The 17391-nt window shown below is 34.3% G+C and overlaps 1 protein-coding gene across 12 annotated transcripts in view; it reads left to right on the plus strand.

Moving 5' to 3' along the window:
• The window catches only part of STXBP5 (syntaxin binding protein 5), a 114403-nt gene that overhangs the window by 61122 nt on the left and 35890 nt on the right, over positions 1-17391 (plus strand). For all 12 annotated transcript variants that reach the window (XM_080588492.1, XM_080588503.1, XM_080588496.1 and 9 more), the window contains 9 exons: positions 5430-5584; positions 6576-6648; positions 8538-8685; positions 9136-9203; positions 10270-10310; positions 12525-12745; positions 14213-14391; positions 15310-15435; positions 15924-16075. In XM_080588492.1, coding sequence (XP_080444618.1) covers positions 5430-5584; positions 6576-6648; positions 8538-8685; positions 9136-9203; positions 10270-10310; positions 12525-12745; positions 14213-14391; positions 15310-15435; positions 15924-16075 — 1163 coding nt within the window. The remainder of the gene's footprint in view (positions 1-5429; positions 5585-6575; positions 6649-8537; positions 8686-9135; positions 9204-10269; positions 10311-12524; positions 12746-14212; positions 14392-15309; positions 15436-15923; positions 16076-17391) is intronic.

Raw genomic sequence — 17391 nt, forward strand, 5'->3', positions numbered from 1 at the left:
TTTCTGAGAACATATCTTATTAAATAAAAAAAAAAAAGCCTGACAGCACAGAAGACACTGAAATGTAGAGGTCTGAAAAATTTAACTTTGAAAAATAGTGGTCTGATGCAGATATTCTAAATTCTGAATACATGTTCCTCCCCCTGCACTCCCCTAAAATGTTACTGACGGAAGCTGTTCTGGTAGAGTACAGTAATTTATGCATTGAATTGTGCCTAATTATGCACATTGAAAAAGTAACAAAGCAGTAATTGCAAGAAGAGGCTGAGATGGAATTACAGTATCTTGAATAGCATGTTTTGTTAGCAAGACTGCAATTAGGATTGAAGGATTTCATGAACTTTATGGGATTTCTTTTCTTTATGGTTCTAAAGTGCTTTAAAATGGTTGAGTATAAGGTGCAATATAAAGTTAAAATATTCATGGAAACCTGCTTAGCTATTTGAAAATTTTTTTTGACTTCTAGGTGATTATGTATTATCTTGTTTGCTTTCCAGGCATTCAAATCTATGGAATATTATTAATGATGTAATACTGATTTCTACTATATATCAGTATTTATGCAGATAATATCAGTGGCTGTGTGAAATTTTGTTTGCTAAAAGTGAAGTAGAAACCTAGGGCTAGTGCCCAGATGTTTGAACATCCACAGGCAGTTGAAAATTCATTTTTTTACAGCAGTCTACATCTGTCTGCATATTTTCGCAACTGAAATGTCAAACTGAGATCTAAATAAAGGTACAGATAACTTGAAGTTGAAGCTACTTTAGGTTACAATTTCTGCAGTCAAAAGCCTTCTACTATGAATTCTGAAAAAATAGTTTATAGAACAAGCTTCAATATTACAATACGAAAACTGGTTGACCTTTCATACAGTTTTTAGAAAGGAGCTTGTTCTACTACAATTTCTGAGAATACGTAGCTCTTTGGGGAGACTGTTTCCTAGTGCAGGCTTTTTTCTGTTACCTCTTATTATCCAGTGTGCATCAAAACATTCAGTTTGGATGAATTTCTCTTTAATTTCTCTTTAATATTCTTCTCTGTTCTCAGTGTACTTCTAAATCTATAATAACACGTCTATGTTGTGATATTCTTCCCTTCCAGAACTTTAATCAAAATAAATACTAAACAGTTTGCCCTGTGGTAAGGAAGCATTGCACTAGAAATAACTGTTCACGTGTGCAGTTGGATTTCTATTTGCAATCTTATAACAAGAATTTTAAAGCATGACTAACTAACTCTCAGTGCCTAAGTTTTTTATAGTTTTTCTCTTTACCGATGGAAATTTACTAGGTGTGGGAGCATGATACAATTTTGACTGTCATACATTGCTCATGGCTTAATTTTTGTAGTAAAGAAGAGTAATCACTTTTGGGTTTGTCCAGGACATGTATCTGTTTTTCTAGCCAGTAAAGGAAATAATTTTGCTTCTGTAGTTGTCTGCTCTAGGTGTTCTTCAGAAAACAACAACAAAAAACTAGAAGAAGTTAAAAAGAGGTTAATGCGTAATAAATTATTTTACCTAACTTCTTTATTGTGAAAACATAATTCTAATTCTAATAAACACTTTATTTCTGAGAAAAGATGTCCACAACCACACAGAAGGAAGGAGCATAACTGACTGCATTCTGTAACAGAAGCTAGAGACACTATTCTTTCTGTTGTTGCAGCATTTATTAATACCTTCTCTTTTTTTTCCCCCCACTACCTACTCTGCATCATGAAGTTGGAATGGGGAAAACAGGAGGAAGTGAGCACGATATGGGGAGCTTACAGAGTACATATTTGTCCTTTAAGTTTATGGGGGTCTTTGCATTTTTTGCCTTTTTTTTTCCCCAAAGTTACATTTACCCTTCAACAGTAGTGTGTCTATAGCTTTATTCATGGGAGCATATTACATCTGTAGAAAAGTTACTATTGACAATCCTGTATCTGGTCTAGGAGGTCAAAAAGGCAAGTTCCTGATGTGTTCCTTAGTCAAACTGGTAAAAACATTCCAATCACAGAGCATAACATCATTGTTCTCCAGCCATTTAAGTTCATCCAGATCATTCTGTCTTTGAAGTGGTTGTTCCAAAGGTGGGATACCATCTGAGTATGCTGAGGTGGCTTTACATGTATTTTCCTGTCTAAAGTGTATCCAGAGAATCTCATGAATTTCCTAATGCTAATTTCCCACCCCCCAGGTTCAGTCCCTGATGGTATTCACTCTGTTTGACTTCAGCATTATATAAAATTCCTCAAGTTTATTTTCTGCTACTTGAGTTCTGTTTAATGGAAATTACAGCTTGTAAGTTTCCCTGTTAATAATTAAAGAGGGTATTCTATTGGTAGCTAATGCAGCTGTCGTGACTGACAGTACAGCAGCACCTCTGAGCAAGATAAATGTATGTTATTGGGATCCACAGATTACATGAATAATGAGAAGGTATCCAGATAAGTAAAAGTTACTGAATTTAGTTTTAGTAGTATTATTTTGTGTTGTGAGCTTGTCGGTTGAAAAACACACCTCCCAAAGTGAATTTATGATTTATATTGACCACTACTTTAAGACTTTCATTCTTGCACTAAAATAACTCTTGAAGCCTTTTCTACCTTTATTATTAGAGAATAATTTCATCACAAATTACAGAAGTATGTGTAATAGTAGATTTGAAAGAAAATTGTTCACCCATGTTCTGAAGTCAGCTGGTACCAGTGGTGTGACTTCTATATCTGTTTTCTCACACCCAAATTGCTGATTCTGATTGCTGAAACTGAAGTTTAACAATTGACCTCTAAAACTGAGCAGAAACATTCCTACAGGAATGTGAGCCACTGATCTTGATTGTATTGTGTATTGATACACAGCAAAATCTAATCCTGTGGGTTTTGAAACTTTTTTCAATGAAACGTTTCCGCCCATGTAGTGATATTTTCCAGTGTTCCCCCAAGTAATTTTACAAATTTAAGTGATGTGCAAATTAATGCGAAGAGATTGATTTCGTTCCTGCTGAAGAACTGTTTCAATGAGGAATCAATGTTCACAGCAGCTAGAAATGCTATATAGCTGTTCTCTAAGAGCTGAGCATCACTACTTGTTGAACATTTTCTATCTTGTTAAATTTTTCCCATAGATTTAGGTAGGTAATATGTACCTATTGAAGCCAAATCCATCTCACCTATTATGTAAATTACAATTTTTATTTTTTTTAAATCGTTTTTATTAAACATCAGTGTGCGCTAACCTTCTAATATGTATCACAATTGAAGAGCAACAGTGTTTACCATAAACGCAAATGTACATTTTCTAGTTAAATCTTGACTTCATGAAAAATATGAAAAGTTTCTATCCAAACCTGTTAGTCTTTCTGTTAGACTAAAGTTAACTTTAATTTTTAACTCATATGTGAAATATCCATGTGACAGATCTGTGTAATCTATTCTCAGCTCTTCCATTCTTTGCTTCATAATGATACAGGCTCTGGTAAGCCTGCCAAAAGCAACCTGATTACCTTGAGAAATAAAACTAGCAGAAACCAGTATGTGATATTCACTGCTAAGTTAGAAACTTGGAAACTGAAATGTATCCCTTTGGTTTTTACCAGATGATCTAGGTGAATCCAGAAGTCTTAATAGTTAACTGTAAATTGTTCTGGCCACATTACTTAAGAAAAAAAAAAAAAACCTATCATTTTTGCCAAGACTTCAGTAAATCATTCCAGCAAAATGAGGAACTGGAAGTGTATCACACAAGTGATGTCTCTTCACTAACATCCTGAAGAATATCAGATCAAATTAAATTTTATTCTTTTCCTGAAATCACTTCATGGACCCAACTGTAAAAGATTATAGGAAGTTCCTATATGAAGAAGTGTAACAAAGCGAGAACTTGGAGAAGTTTCAAGGAAAGTGCTTGCAGTGTCCTTACTACTTTGCTTACTGCTTTCAGTTGTTGTTATGGTGGAGTCAGAGTACTGAATGAACTCAGCGGGCTCATGGTATAACTTATGTCCATTCCTTTGAGATCTGTTTCTCAGCCTCAGAACTCTTTGATCATGTTAACTCTTCAGTTAAAGGGCTTTCTGAAGGATCAGGCAGATGGCAAAATAACAAGAAACTGGAAGCTGTCCCAGTCTGCTTTGCCTTCAGTACTGCAAACAGTGTCTATTTTAGCCAAGCTTATGAGGGCCAGCATGTGCATAAACAAAACTCTCCATGCACTTCTCAAGAAGATGTACCTAATCCGTCATGCTTCTTTGAAGCACAAGTGAAATCCAGTTAGATGTCGGAAAGATGGTGATATGGGAAAAGACAACATAGAAGTCTCTTCAGCCTCATTTTCTCAGAATAGCTTTTTTCCTACAAATTTCCTCCAGATCCTGACATGTTAACTACTTCAGTTGAAGACAGACACAAGCAAAGGGTGTGTCTTGCCATCCTAAAGTGGGTGTACAAGTAAATAGGAGGAATTGCATCCCCCTTAGTGCCTGTTATTCCTTCAGAAATATAACCTCAAATTTGAGGAAGCACTAAGTAGTGGGTGAGATTTCTTGAGCAGCTGTATAAACAGTCAGTCTGCTCTTTAAAAGGTATAAGACCCTATTTTAAACATAAACAGTATTAAAACGAGTGGTGGCCTTTTAATAATCAGGAAATGAAGAAAATATGTAGTAAAATATATTTACTTCATCTTTCAGTAAATTGTATATTATGCGCATATTAGAGGAAATGTGGATAAGTTTTGTAATACACTTCTGTAGAGACTTAAATTTTTTCCAAAGTCCATAATCTCTTCTATCATGACAAGAAGACTCTTTGTTTTGCTCTACTCAGTCATTTAATTACACAGCATGAGTGTAGTCTATGACAGAAAAAAAATCCTTCAATTTAATGCATGGTGGTAGGGGAAAATAGATAAAAACATCTAGAGCAAATATGTGTTGAGAAATATTGGCATTTATTTATGTACTTGTTTCTTAAGGTCTTTGAAGTTTGCCAAGCACCTGGTTGCTTTTCTAAGACAGCCAAGTTATTGTGATTGCAAAATTACTTTGCGTTTTTTGCAAAATGTTTAATCTTTCAAGCTTTAGGGTGATTCTATACAAAAAGCAAAATTCTTGGGACTATTACTTCCTAATCCTGCTGGAATATTTTATATTGTGGATGTATGTAGCTGTTGGCAAATCTGAATCTGCTGTTCAATAGAAGAGAATTCTGAAATTCAACAAAATAATAAAAAAAAAAAAACCTTCATCTTGGGAAACAGTCTGTTTCTAAATTTTGAAACGTACCCAAACTACCTATTGCATGCTGAGTTGCTTTGCGTTATTCTTTACATATGTCTGCTTAATGATATCTTGTTGAACCTTTCTGCTAGGTTACAAAAACTGACCAGTCTTTTTACTTATTACCTTGGTTTGATCCTATATACATCTGCTTTATTCCAGAGAACCTTTCATCATTCTCTCAGGAGGCTTGTCATATGACACTGTAGGAAGAAGACCCTGTTTAACAGTTATGCATGGGAAAAGTACTGCTGTGCTAGAAATGGATTACTCTATCGTTGATTTTCTAACCCTCTGCGAAACGCCGTATCCTAATGGTAGGCTTTGTAAAGATTTTTCTCTGTACTTTGACCTCGTTTCTCTGGAGTTTTATCCCATCAGAATATTTCTTACTATTGTCTTTGTTTTATCTCTGGGGATCAGACTGCAGCAGCAGCAACATCTGTTATTCCTATTGTCTGGGGTCTGTTTTTTTCCCAAAGCATCGTAATAGAAGAGTTCATAATAAAATCTTATTTTGTTTCTAGAAGAATGCTGATTGCTGGTTGCATGTTTTCCTTTTTTTAACCCCAAAAGCATGTGCAGACAAAAAGTAGCATCACAATTTTAAGCTGTTATTGCAGCAGATGTGTTCATCAATATTTATTAGTGCACATGAGACCTTTCCAGTCAATGCTAAATCTTGATTAGCATTTGTGTAGTACTCTTAACTTTAGTGACTTTCTTATTAATTCCAATAGTCACACAAAATTCTTCACTAACTTGTAATCTCTCTGTTGCAGAAGGGGATTTCTTTATCATATAGTAGGTAGTTGTCCCACATTAGTGCTATTTTTTCTGATTCCGGTGTTTTTAGCTGTCAACTTCCATCAGAGCGTATAGAACTGTTTAGCTCAGAATTTGAGAATTTGTCGTTCTGAAAGACAGCAAGCTAAACTTTGAAAACTTCCGTTTTATTTACTTTATATAAATAAGAGGAAAATTTGGGATTGGGGGAATGTTATTGTTCAGTAATTGGTACTTTCAGAATCATGCTTATACAAGTTCATCTGCATGTTCCTTTTCATGTTATGTGAGCTGTTCAAATGGTTCTAGCAAATTGAAAAAGAACTGAGGACATTTAGCTAAAGGAGTGTGGCTTTTCCAAACTTAAAGTATTCAGAGGAGTGAGTGCATAAATACCTTCAGAAACTGTGTGACATCTAAATTGCTTTTCTACTCTTGACTAATCAAGTGCAAGGACTGATTGAGTGCTGTGCATCCAGAGTATGATGTTTACCTATAACTTAACTTTTTTTTTGCTTTTAGACTTTCAGGAACCGTATGCTGTAGTCGTTCTTTTAGAAAAGGACTTAGTGCTGATTGACCTTGCACAAAATGGGTAAGAGTCTTGTATAGTCTTTTTAATGGTTGCTTGCAGTAGTCAGCATGTTGTTCTGATCTTTAGCTGCTTAATCCACCATACTGCCTCCCTGCCTAAAACATAACATTTTGAATATTTGGTATAAGTTTTATTTGGTAGACTATAATACCTTTTGAAAGCAGCTTTTCTCAAGTTAACATGTAGTAGATGGGTACAGTATATGCAACTTTTTCCAAAGTTGACTGACAGAAATTACTAACAGATCACTTGTGCTTTTTAATTATCAGTTTATTTTAGAGTCAACTAGAGCTCAGTTGGCGAAATACTGCACAAAATTTTAGGGAAGGGAGCAGGTGTAACAGGTGTTCTGAGAGGTTGGGTAGTTTTGGCTGACAATGCGTGTGGTTGTCATCATATAAAAACAAATATTTGTTAATATTATTGCCGAATTGAAAAGTTTTAAGTATTGGTTAGAAGTAACTCAGTACAGATGTAATAACTACCATGTACACACACACACACACAAATTTGTGTATATACACAAAATTAGAATGGTAACATATTCCCTCGTTCCTTAGTGTGGTAAGAGGTTGCTTAAAAGTAGTATCTCATTACAGTTTTCACAACTAAAACTTGCCCCATGCATCTTGAAATTTGTATTACTTTGCCCATGGAACAATCTGTACGCTGTGGTGGGTCTTGCAATCAGAGGTTTCAAAATCATTATAGGCAACAATCACCAACTATTAATGGATTAGTAGCAAGGGAACTTGACAGATAAGATCTTTGATGTTCCTGATTAAAAGTAATGAACCATGTGAAGAACATCCATCTATGGCAGAACAAAAGCTTGTAAATAAGTATCCTCAAAGTCTGTGGTGATACCTTAGACAATAAAGGATCTGTGAAATTTGGAAGAAGGTCAAGTTTAATCCTAATATTTGAAATTGGTTTAGTTCACAACTTTAATGGGAATGGAAACTACTGAGCAGTTTCATTTAGATTTTCTATGTGGCCATTTTTTACATTGCCATATGCTGAAGCCAAAATTTGTTTCTGATTAAACCCATGGCATTAAGCTTCATAGATTCATAAAACAAGTTTAATGGGCTTGAAATAAAATGCGTTTTACAAGTCTTTTTTTCTTAAGTGAAGTAGTTGGCAGTGGCTGAAATCTAAAGATAATTCTTGTTCCGTTTCATGTTAAAGTAATAATAATCTTCAGTAGCTATGTTGTTTAGAAGACCTATATGGTCTTTGTTTCACTTGCAGCGTATTAATTCTTTTGCACCTGGAAAAAGCAATAAAATGCACAGATGCATGCATAGATGCTACAGGATTTTTCCTTTTGCCCTATGCTGTCATATGGGTTGAACATCTTGTTAAAATTAAGCCTCTTTCATTCAGTTTTTAGAAGATTTTTAGCTTCACGGATAGCTTTATGTAAAATTATTTGTATGCATAAAGTTTTCATCTGTTTTTGCTAATTTTTCCTTTAAATGGGTTGAAAAGCTGTTTTCAATTCACACACAAAAAAAGCATAGTATTAATTTAACTGAAGAGAAATGTCCTTTGAGCACAGATACATATACCTGAATATTATTGACTTTTTTTCCACATTAAGGCTCATTAACATTTTGAAAATGAGACTGTAAAGAACAGCAGTGTTGTAAAAATATTCTAGGAACAGTACAAACTTCAGGTTCTGTCTAGAGATCTACAGAATCTGGATAGTGTACTCGATGAGAAGTGAAGTTTCATAATATATTCATTCATAACCTAATTTTGTATGCATTTATTTTCCTTTGTACAAAAAGAACCCAAACAGTCTTCAGTGTTTCACTTGTTCTGGATTTAAAATAAATTATTTTTGCCTAGATTAAGTCTTCCACTTTCATCCCTTAAAGGTACCCTATATTTGAGAATCCTTATCCTTTGACAATACATGAGTCTCCAGTTACCTGTTGTGAATATTTTGCTGATTGTCCTGTGGACCTCATACCTGCACTCTATTCAGTTGGTGCTCGACAGAAACGTCAAGGTTACAGTAAGAAGGTAAAACATGTAGTACATAAGTGTTATTTGAAAATACTGAAAATCAACTGCTCTAAACAGTGTAAGCATGGCCATGCTATGACTAAAGCTCCACCTGACTGATTATTCTGTCTTTGGCTAGTAGCAGATGTCTAGAGAGGACATAGCATGTGTCATGCCTGTAGTTACGCTTTCCTGATGTGATTCAATTGATTGCCACATCACTGGAAGCTAAGGGTCTTCTTGGAGCATGGGTGTCATCCATAGACCTTGTTGACTTTTCTTTGCTGTAGACATATCTAGTAACTTTTCGAACTTGCGAAATACTGGAATCTGCGTTACCTGTAATAATTTCAGTGGCTTAACTCTGCGCTGTATCTTATTTTCTTCCTTGGTGTATTTGTTCCTGCATTCAAATTCATTTACTATATTGCCAAATTTGATCCTGTATTGTATTGATTAATCTTCTAGGAATGGCCTATCAGTGGAGGCAACTGGGGTTTGATTACTCAGAGCTATCCAGAGATAATAATTACGGGGTAAGTGACACCACAGTGTAGTAATAACTTGCTTAGCTGGTTGAGTAGAACTGAGAATATTTTGATCGTTTATAGAAAAAAAAAATGTTCCATGAGTGGTTTAATCATTTAAGAAATTATGTTCACTAGACAAGATATTTGCATAATCTTGACAAGAAAGTAAAATGTGGAAGAGAAGGTAGGAATAGTATGAAAGCAAGTGTTTTACAGGGATTATTATTATGTGTTGTTATGATTGTCTATCTATACATCCTGGAATTTTTCCTTTTATTCTTAACTTTTGGAAAATACTTGAACTGTGTTTTAAAGCATAGGAAGTCCATTAAATTGTTATTGATTTTCAGTTCTCAAAGGGAAGCCAAGTTTTTCTTTTAAAAATAAATAACCAAATACTTAAATCTGTTCATTTTGATCTTTTTTTAAACAGGTCCTTCTAACTCTACTGTAAGCAGTATAAATGAAATTTAATTTATAACCATGCAGTGCATCACTGAAAGTGAGAGTACCAGTAAAATATTTTTTTTAGAACAGCTCATTAGCCCTGATGAGGATTACTGTCACTTCATACTAAATACTACAGAGACTTTGAGAGATGGTCCTGAAAAGTCTAGTCCTCTGACTATGATTTAAGGATAAAAACAGACTAGAAAACTCATTTATGCTGAAATACGGAATATACTGAAATACACTGAATACTCTGAAAGTTAATTTAGGCGTTTACTTTACGAGTGTCACTCTAAATAATGATCGTCATTTTAAGAAACAACGCATGGTAAGATATGCCAAACTGCTTATGAGAAATGTAGGTAACTCAAAACAGTTTAAAATGGTAAATTAGTACAGTGGAATTTCAGTGAGTTAACCTCCAAATGTTTTTTAATCCTTTTTGTCTAAATAAGTGGGGCATGCGTTTGTAAATGGTTTACCATAAGTTGTTAAAAAACAAAATGTCATTACAAATACTAATAAAAATGATGTCAGTCATATCTTTAATCAGTTAGTAGCAAAGAGGTCTAATGCTCCAACTAACCTTTTTATGATCTTATTAATTTTTAATATTTCATAGGCATGCTGATGGGTCAATCAAGTTTTGGGATGCCTCAGCAAGTAAGTGTTTTCAGTAGAGAACTTTCTTCTATTCAGCAGGAGTTTTGTAAACTTAATGATTTCTCTAAAGGAATGCAATTACAAACTAGTCATTCTTATATTTCCTGCTTTATGTACAGTCATCAACTCCATATGAAATTTTGATTTAAAATTAAATAAAACTAACATGATTTTTTTTTAGTTAAGCTTTCACTTTTTTTTTAACCACCTCAGTGAAAATCATAGAATCATATGGCTTGGGTCGGGAGGACTTTAAAGATCATCTAGTTTCAAGCCCCTGACCTGGGCAGGGATGCCATCCGCTAGATCAGGTTGTTCATGCTCATGTCAAGCTCTTTGTCCACCAGAACCCCCCAAGTCTTTTTCCACGTGGCTGCCCACAGTAAGTTCTTCTCCCAGTCTGTACTCATGTCTGGGATTGCCCCAACCCAGGTACAGCAATCTGTCCTAGTAGTTCAAGGTTCAGCTGGAAAATAAGTTTTTTGATTGTTTTTTAAATTTCAGAAGTAGCTTATTGACCATACAGATGAATGCCAGGCAAATGCATCCCTTTTTAGTACTCAGTACTTACTTTAGTAATTGAATTTCAGTAAATTATTTCAGTCTAAAATTAGAGTTGTTTTTATATAATATCAGCACCCTGGAACTCAGAGTATCTAAAAATGAGAATTGGAACCAGTAGTAATTTGTGTTAGTAAAATGATCTACACATTTGTGAATAAAGGCAGGAGAGTAGTAAAATTCTTTGTAGCACTGAACAAACCATTTTACATTTTTAAAGGGTCAATTGCCTCCAATGGTCTACGCAGCTAACAGTGAGAAATGCAGTAAGAATTCAAATTAGAATGGACTACATTGAGTTAGATGTTTTAAATCATCTAGTTCTGACTAAACTTACTCTTAGGGCTTTATAGCTGTCTGAAATAATCTTGGAATCATTATCGGTTGTCTTTGAAAACTTGTGGAAGACTGGTGAGGCTCCAAAATGCTAAGGAGTGTGTGGGTTGGAACAGATGCAATATATATGTTTAAAAACTGGGAGGAGGAGTATTGGGAGTATTATAGATCTTTAATTTGTTTCGAGTGGGGGTGGAACCTGGAAGAAAGAAAAACCGATTGATTCTCTGTGGTTAAAAATATTATTCAGCATAGATCTGTAAAAAGTCGCTCCTGTTAAAGCCATTTAGTTTCATTTTAATAACAGATTAATAAGCCTGTTAAAGTGGAAACTACAGATATCCTGTGTCTTAATTTTAAACCTTTTCCAAATTTCTCCAAGACCACAGCCCTATAGATGTAATAGGGCAATGTGAGTCGGGTGAAGCTACTGAAATACAGAAGAGCAGAAAGGATAGGTTAGGTTTTCATAGGGATATGATTAGTACTGACGTCAAGGGTTTGGATGACTGACCAGAGACTTCCTATGAAGTTTGAAAGCAACACTAGGGCAGTTGCAAGAATATTGGAAGAAAGAATTAGAATTATAATTGAGGTTAATATTACTAATTGTTGAATAGCATGAGACCATTTATTTGAATATAGGTTCAAGGCTATATACTCAGAACTTAGTCTAGAAAAAAAAATGGAGTTCTGTGGGAGTGCAGTGTCAGCACAAAAAAAAAACATTACAATGAATAAATGGCAATATCTGTAAAACCAAGATGAAGTTACTCTTTCACAGTTTTAAACTGTGGTAAGACTTCACTAGAACAGTTCTGGTGTATCAACTATCAAGAAAAATACAGATTGATCAGAGGGCAGTGTTTTTGAAAAATTGAAGGAATTGAGGCTGTTAAGTTTGAGAACACAGGCAAGAGGACATGGATTTGAAATACTGTAAGGAGAAAGGGAAGGAACTTCACTTTGTGTGCCATAGGCTTAAGTTGTGGTGTGGTAAATATAACTAGTTCTTACCCATATAAAGAGAACCCGAAGTGTTGTTAAACATGAGAAACTCTGACAGCAGTTTGTAACTTAAGCTTAACATATATATCTATAGATGGGAAAAGTTTTTGATACTAACTGATCCTGCATTGGGCAAGTGGTGCACTGCATGGGCGGTATCAACACAGTTACTGATTTTTTCTGCTCTGCTGTGTTTTACTGAACACATTGACTGTCTCTATCAAGAAACGTTTCTAAATTAGAAAAAATATCGAGAAAAATATTTGCTTAAATGGGTACTAATTTTTATTTCTCTTGGTTTGTTCCTAGTAACGCTGCAAGTACTCTATAAGCTCAAAACAGCTAAAGTATTTGAAAAATCGCGGAATAAGGATGACAGGCCAAACACGGATATAGTAGATGAAGATCCGTATGCTATTCAGATCATCTCATGGTGTCCAGAAAGTAGAATGCTGTGCATAGCTGGAGTTTCTGCACATGTCATTATTTACAGGTTCAGCAAGCAGGAAGTGACAACAGAAGTCATTCCGGTAATTCATATAACTTTATAGGATATGGCTATAATAAGATTTTTGCAGCAATTCAGTTTTTAATTTTGTTAGTAAAATGGACAAAAAAGATCACCTCAAAACTGGGAGGGCTTTTTCATGGAAGAAAAGTAATAAATTATGAAATTCAGCAGAAATAAAAATTACACAGCAAGATTTTGTTTTTCATTGCCTTTTTCAGATTTTGCTACCGATAATAGTTCTTTGCTCTATCAAACCAAAGTGTGGATCAAAACTTGGTTGAATCAGAGATATATTTTAAACGGAAGTGAATGAGATATGGAGTCAAAGAATTTTCAAATCTTTTAGTTGATACCTTTTTTTTTTGCTTGATTACTAATAATTACCATTTTTCTTGGTAAAAATTCTGCCATATGCAGAACTAGAAGGGAAGAACTGTGCCATACATGCCCAAAGGTCTGTTAAGGAGTTTGCTGTTATTGATTCGATACAATGACAAGTTGTAGAAGACTTGAGAAGGCTAGTACAAGAGATTGAGAAATCTTTTTTGTTAAATTAGACACATGCAACTTTGCTTATCTGGATGTATGATCAGAAAGCGAACTTGAAGCTGGTGAGTTATCAATGTTCTGAATAAAGCATTAGTGGTGATACAGTTCTTATTCTTTCCACTTCAGACAAGTTTTATTAAAGGAGATGAGGCATGTTTGTTTTTTTTCTTCTAGTGTTTAGTCATGTACAAGTACATTCCCTTCTAAAGGAATAGTATTTTCTAATGGATTTTTAGAAATAAGCAAGTAGCAAGCTGATTCTTTACTAGGAATGCTTTAAAGTTTACGGTATAGTTATTTGTCTGAATTAAGTTCTGCTTTGCAGATGAGAATAAGATATTGGAAAACTTTCTTTAAACTATGCTACAATTAATACTAATATTGTTGCAGACCCAACAGAAGAAAATCTGAAATCACGATGAGCTTCTGTTCTTTAAAATGTATAGTCTAGATCGATACAACATTAAACATTGAATTAAGTTCTGTATGTATAGTGCTACTGAATGGGTATGTCAGTCAAGCTGTTCGCCTTCCTTTGGCTCTTTTTAGTTTCAGCATTCCCACACTCCATAAAATAAGCTTTCATCATAACTGAGAGTATTACATGCACAGAATGACAATTAAATGGGTCTTGTATTCAGTATTTCCTTTTATTGTCATTATTGAGCAGGAAACTTGTAAATGGTGAGAAATAAGTTAGATTTTCAGGTTTTTGTAATCAAATGTTCAATCTCAAGTAGCTAGTATTACTCTATTTCTGAAGACTGTGTGTTTATGTTGTGATATTTAATAAGCAACTGTTACCTTTAAAAAGATGAAAAAGTCCTGGATGTCACTTTTAGTACTAGTAATTTCGGTTGCACTTCATTTAATTCATGTATTTTTTTTGGAAGACAGGATTTACAGATTGTTGTTGTTGTTTTTAACTTCGTTGCAGATGCTGGAAGTACGTCTGTTGTATGAAATAAATGATATTGAATCTCCAGATGGTGAGCAGGTGCCACCTTTACCAACTCCTGGCACAGGTTCCAATCCTCAATCCATTGTTCCCCAGTCTCATCCTTCAACTAGTAGTAGTTCATCTGATGGACTTCGCGATAATGTCCCATGTTTAAAGTAAGTGTATTCTGCTATGCTTTTGAGTGTGAAACAAGAATATTTATATGCTGATAATATATCTACTTGGAAATTCTTACAGAAATGTTACTGTCAGTGAAACTCATTTGTTACAGCAACATTCTGCAAATATCTGAAAGTTAAATTCCGTTTCAATAAATTGATTCCAATCTTAATTTCTTTAAATGTCCTAATTCCAGTTGATATTAATAATAATAATCAGAAAATAATTTTGTGACTCTGCTGGTTGTTTTGGGAAACTTTGGCACAGGTGTTAGTATAGTTATAGATGTTCATGCTTTAGAACAAACATTTTAAATAAAAATGTTTAAATTGCTAAGTTTGTTCATCAGCATGCAGACAATGTTTCCAAGAGCATCAATTCCCCAACGCCTCCCCACCCCTCAAGCTTTTCCTGTGTCTACCATCACAGTCATTTTACCTGGCTTTGAATTTTTTTCCGTATTGTCAATTTCTTGTTTGTGTTTGTCTAATACCTTGTGCTTCTGTTTTCCTTTTCCATACGCTTCTTCTATCCACATGCCTCACTCTCCCACACTCTCCCATCCTCTAAACCAGAGTTCTTTTAGAAACTCAGAAAAGAGTTAGTACCACCTTCCTTTTAGGCACTGGTCAAGTCAATACAGCATGCTAATGCTGTTCTTTTTCTGAAGAAGAGAGAAATGAAGTGTATGTGATCATTACTCAATTCATTTTCAACACAATAATGAATCAACAGGGCTTTTAAAAGACTGAATGACCAGTTCTAATGTAGTTTTCTGTTTTTTGTTGATTTTCTTTGCAGCTTTCCAAACTTTCAAAAGTCCAGTGTAATACAGAATTCAGTGAATTCTGAACCTATAAGGAAAAAAATGAGATTTTAGAGTCTCAAAAAGATATATTTTTTTTACTTTGCAGAGTTAAAAATTCTCCTCTTAAGCAGTCTCCAGGTTACCAAATTGAGCTAGTTATCCAACTAGTGTGGGTGAGTGGAGAACCTCCTCAGCAGATAACCAGCTTAGCAGTCAATTCAGCATACGGCCTGTAAGTATATTCTATGCAATTTTGTTTTTCATTATTTTGTTAATGTGGCAGCTATTAAAAATTAAGTCAATGTGTTCACATGACTTGCACAGCAACACTAGATGCAATCAGTTTCCTGTGCTTAAATTTTGTGGGTTATGGCAGTTCCTGATGATGCTAACATCAGAAACAAAACAGTATCATTCTTCCTTGTGTTTGCACTGTAGAGCTAAATGTCAGTTAAGCCTCTGTCAGATAGGTTGGCACATACAATGACAGTGATCTACTCTACTCAATGTCACATCTTTATACAAAAGAACACAAACAATGCTGCATTCTAAAATTATAATTAATACATATTCTTAATTTAGGGCATTTTTTTAAAAATAGTAATAATAATATAAGAAAAAATTAGGAAGTCTTAAAATTCTGAATAGCAAAAAATACCAAAATAAAATTATACCTATATTTGATTATCATTATCTTCCCTTCCACTTATCTTTTTCCAGAGTAGTTTTTGGAAACTGTAATGGTATTGCCATGGTTGATTACCTGCAGAAGACAGTGCTTTTGAATCTTGGCACTATTGAACTGTATGGCTCCAATGATCCTTATCGTAGGGAGCCGCGATCTCCCCGAAAAACTCGGCAGCCATCTGGGGGTGAGTTATCCAGCACTTATTTTAACCAGCTACGTCTGAGTTTATCTGGGCTAACAGTGTCTATTCTTTGAATACAAGTATGCTTTTGCTGTTATGGTTTCATCCTTTCTTCTTGATCGTCACTATTGCAGGTTCGTTACTTTTTCCTTCAAAAACAATACTCAATAAAACAATACTCAGTAATGCTTGATATCATTGCTTATGTTTTTAGTGTAATGTTATTTTTTAAAAAACAGATGGAAACGCATGTTCTGTGTGTATAGATACAAGTTACAGTCAGTAAATTTATGCATTTAACTTAATAGCATGGCTTGAAGTCTTAGTATCTTCTGCTAAGCCTAGTATCCACATCACATGCATGTATAAACCTATTAATATTAGCAGATAGTCACTGTATCTGTGAAGATCACTTTGCATCCTATTTTAACCTTTGTTTAAAAAGGTCCATGATAATCTAAAGCATGTTATAATATTGTACATGCTCTTATATTAGTTTCAGAGGAAGCCTTTGATATAAATGAACCAATTAAACTTCCCAATCCAAATGAGTAAAATAGAAGCTTTATTGAAAAATGAACTTTGTTTTAAAAGTATACCTAAGAAGGGTGCTTCTTTGCAGCTGAGGAGGAAAATGACCTTCCAGTCAAAATTCCAAACTTTTTATTGCCAAAATTAAAAGTTAGAATTTTAAGATTTTCTCCTCCTTGTTATTTAGTGGATACTTTTAAGCTAATTTGGAAAGCAGCTAAAGACAGGGCTATCAACAAAGTCACTGCTGCCCCCAATTGATTATCATTTGATGGGAAATTATTGATGTTCAAAAAACTTCTTCATGCTCTAGGGTTGGTTGGTTTATTTTAAGTGATCCAGAATAACGTTCAAGTAACATGTTATCCAAGTGAAAATGGATGCTCCAGGAAATTTTAGTAAAACATTGGTTTGAGAAAGATGTAGTTACCACCAGTCAGCTTACTTCAACTGAGGAAGCTGCTTTAAAAAGTATTAGCATAAAGCAGAACATAAGCAGTTCTTAGGCTGTGTCAGATAAGCTATACTTTAAGTATAAATTTAAAAATATATATATTTTTGAGAAAGAAATAACTTTGCTGCTTCACTGTGTTAATTGCTCTTGGTAGTAAAGGGCTTAACTTCTGCCTCATGCATTTATGTATTAACTGCATTTTTAGTGTTAAAAATTACTTGCCTTTTATTATTTTAATGTTCAGCATAACTCTGAGTTAACACTGTGGCTAAGACGTTCATGAATTGAGTCTTTCTTGCTCATGAATATAACTTACATGAAATCATATAATTTT

Source organism: Anser brachyrhynchus, assembly GCF_964034855.1.
Source record: "Anser brachyrhynchus genome assembly, chromosome: 3".
NCBI classification, from domain to species: Eukaryota; Metazoa; Chordata; class Aves; order Anseriformes; family Anatidae; genus Anser; species Anser brachyrhynchus.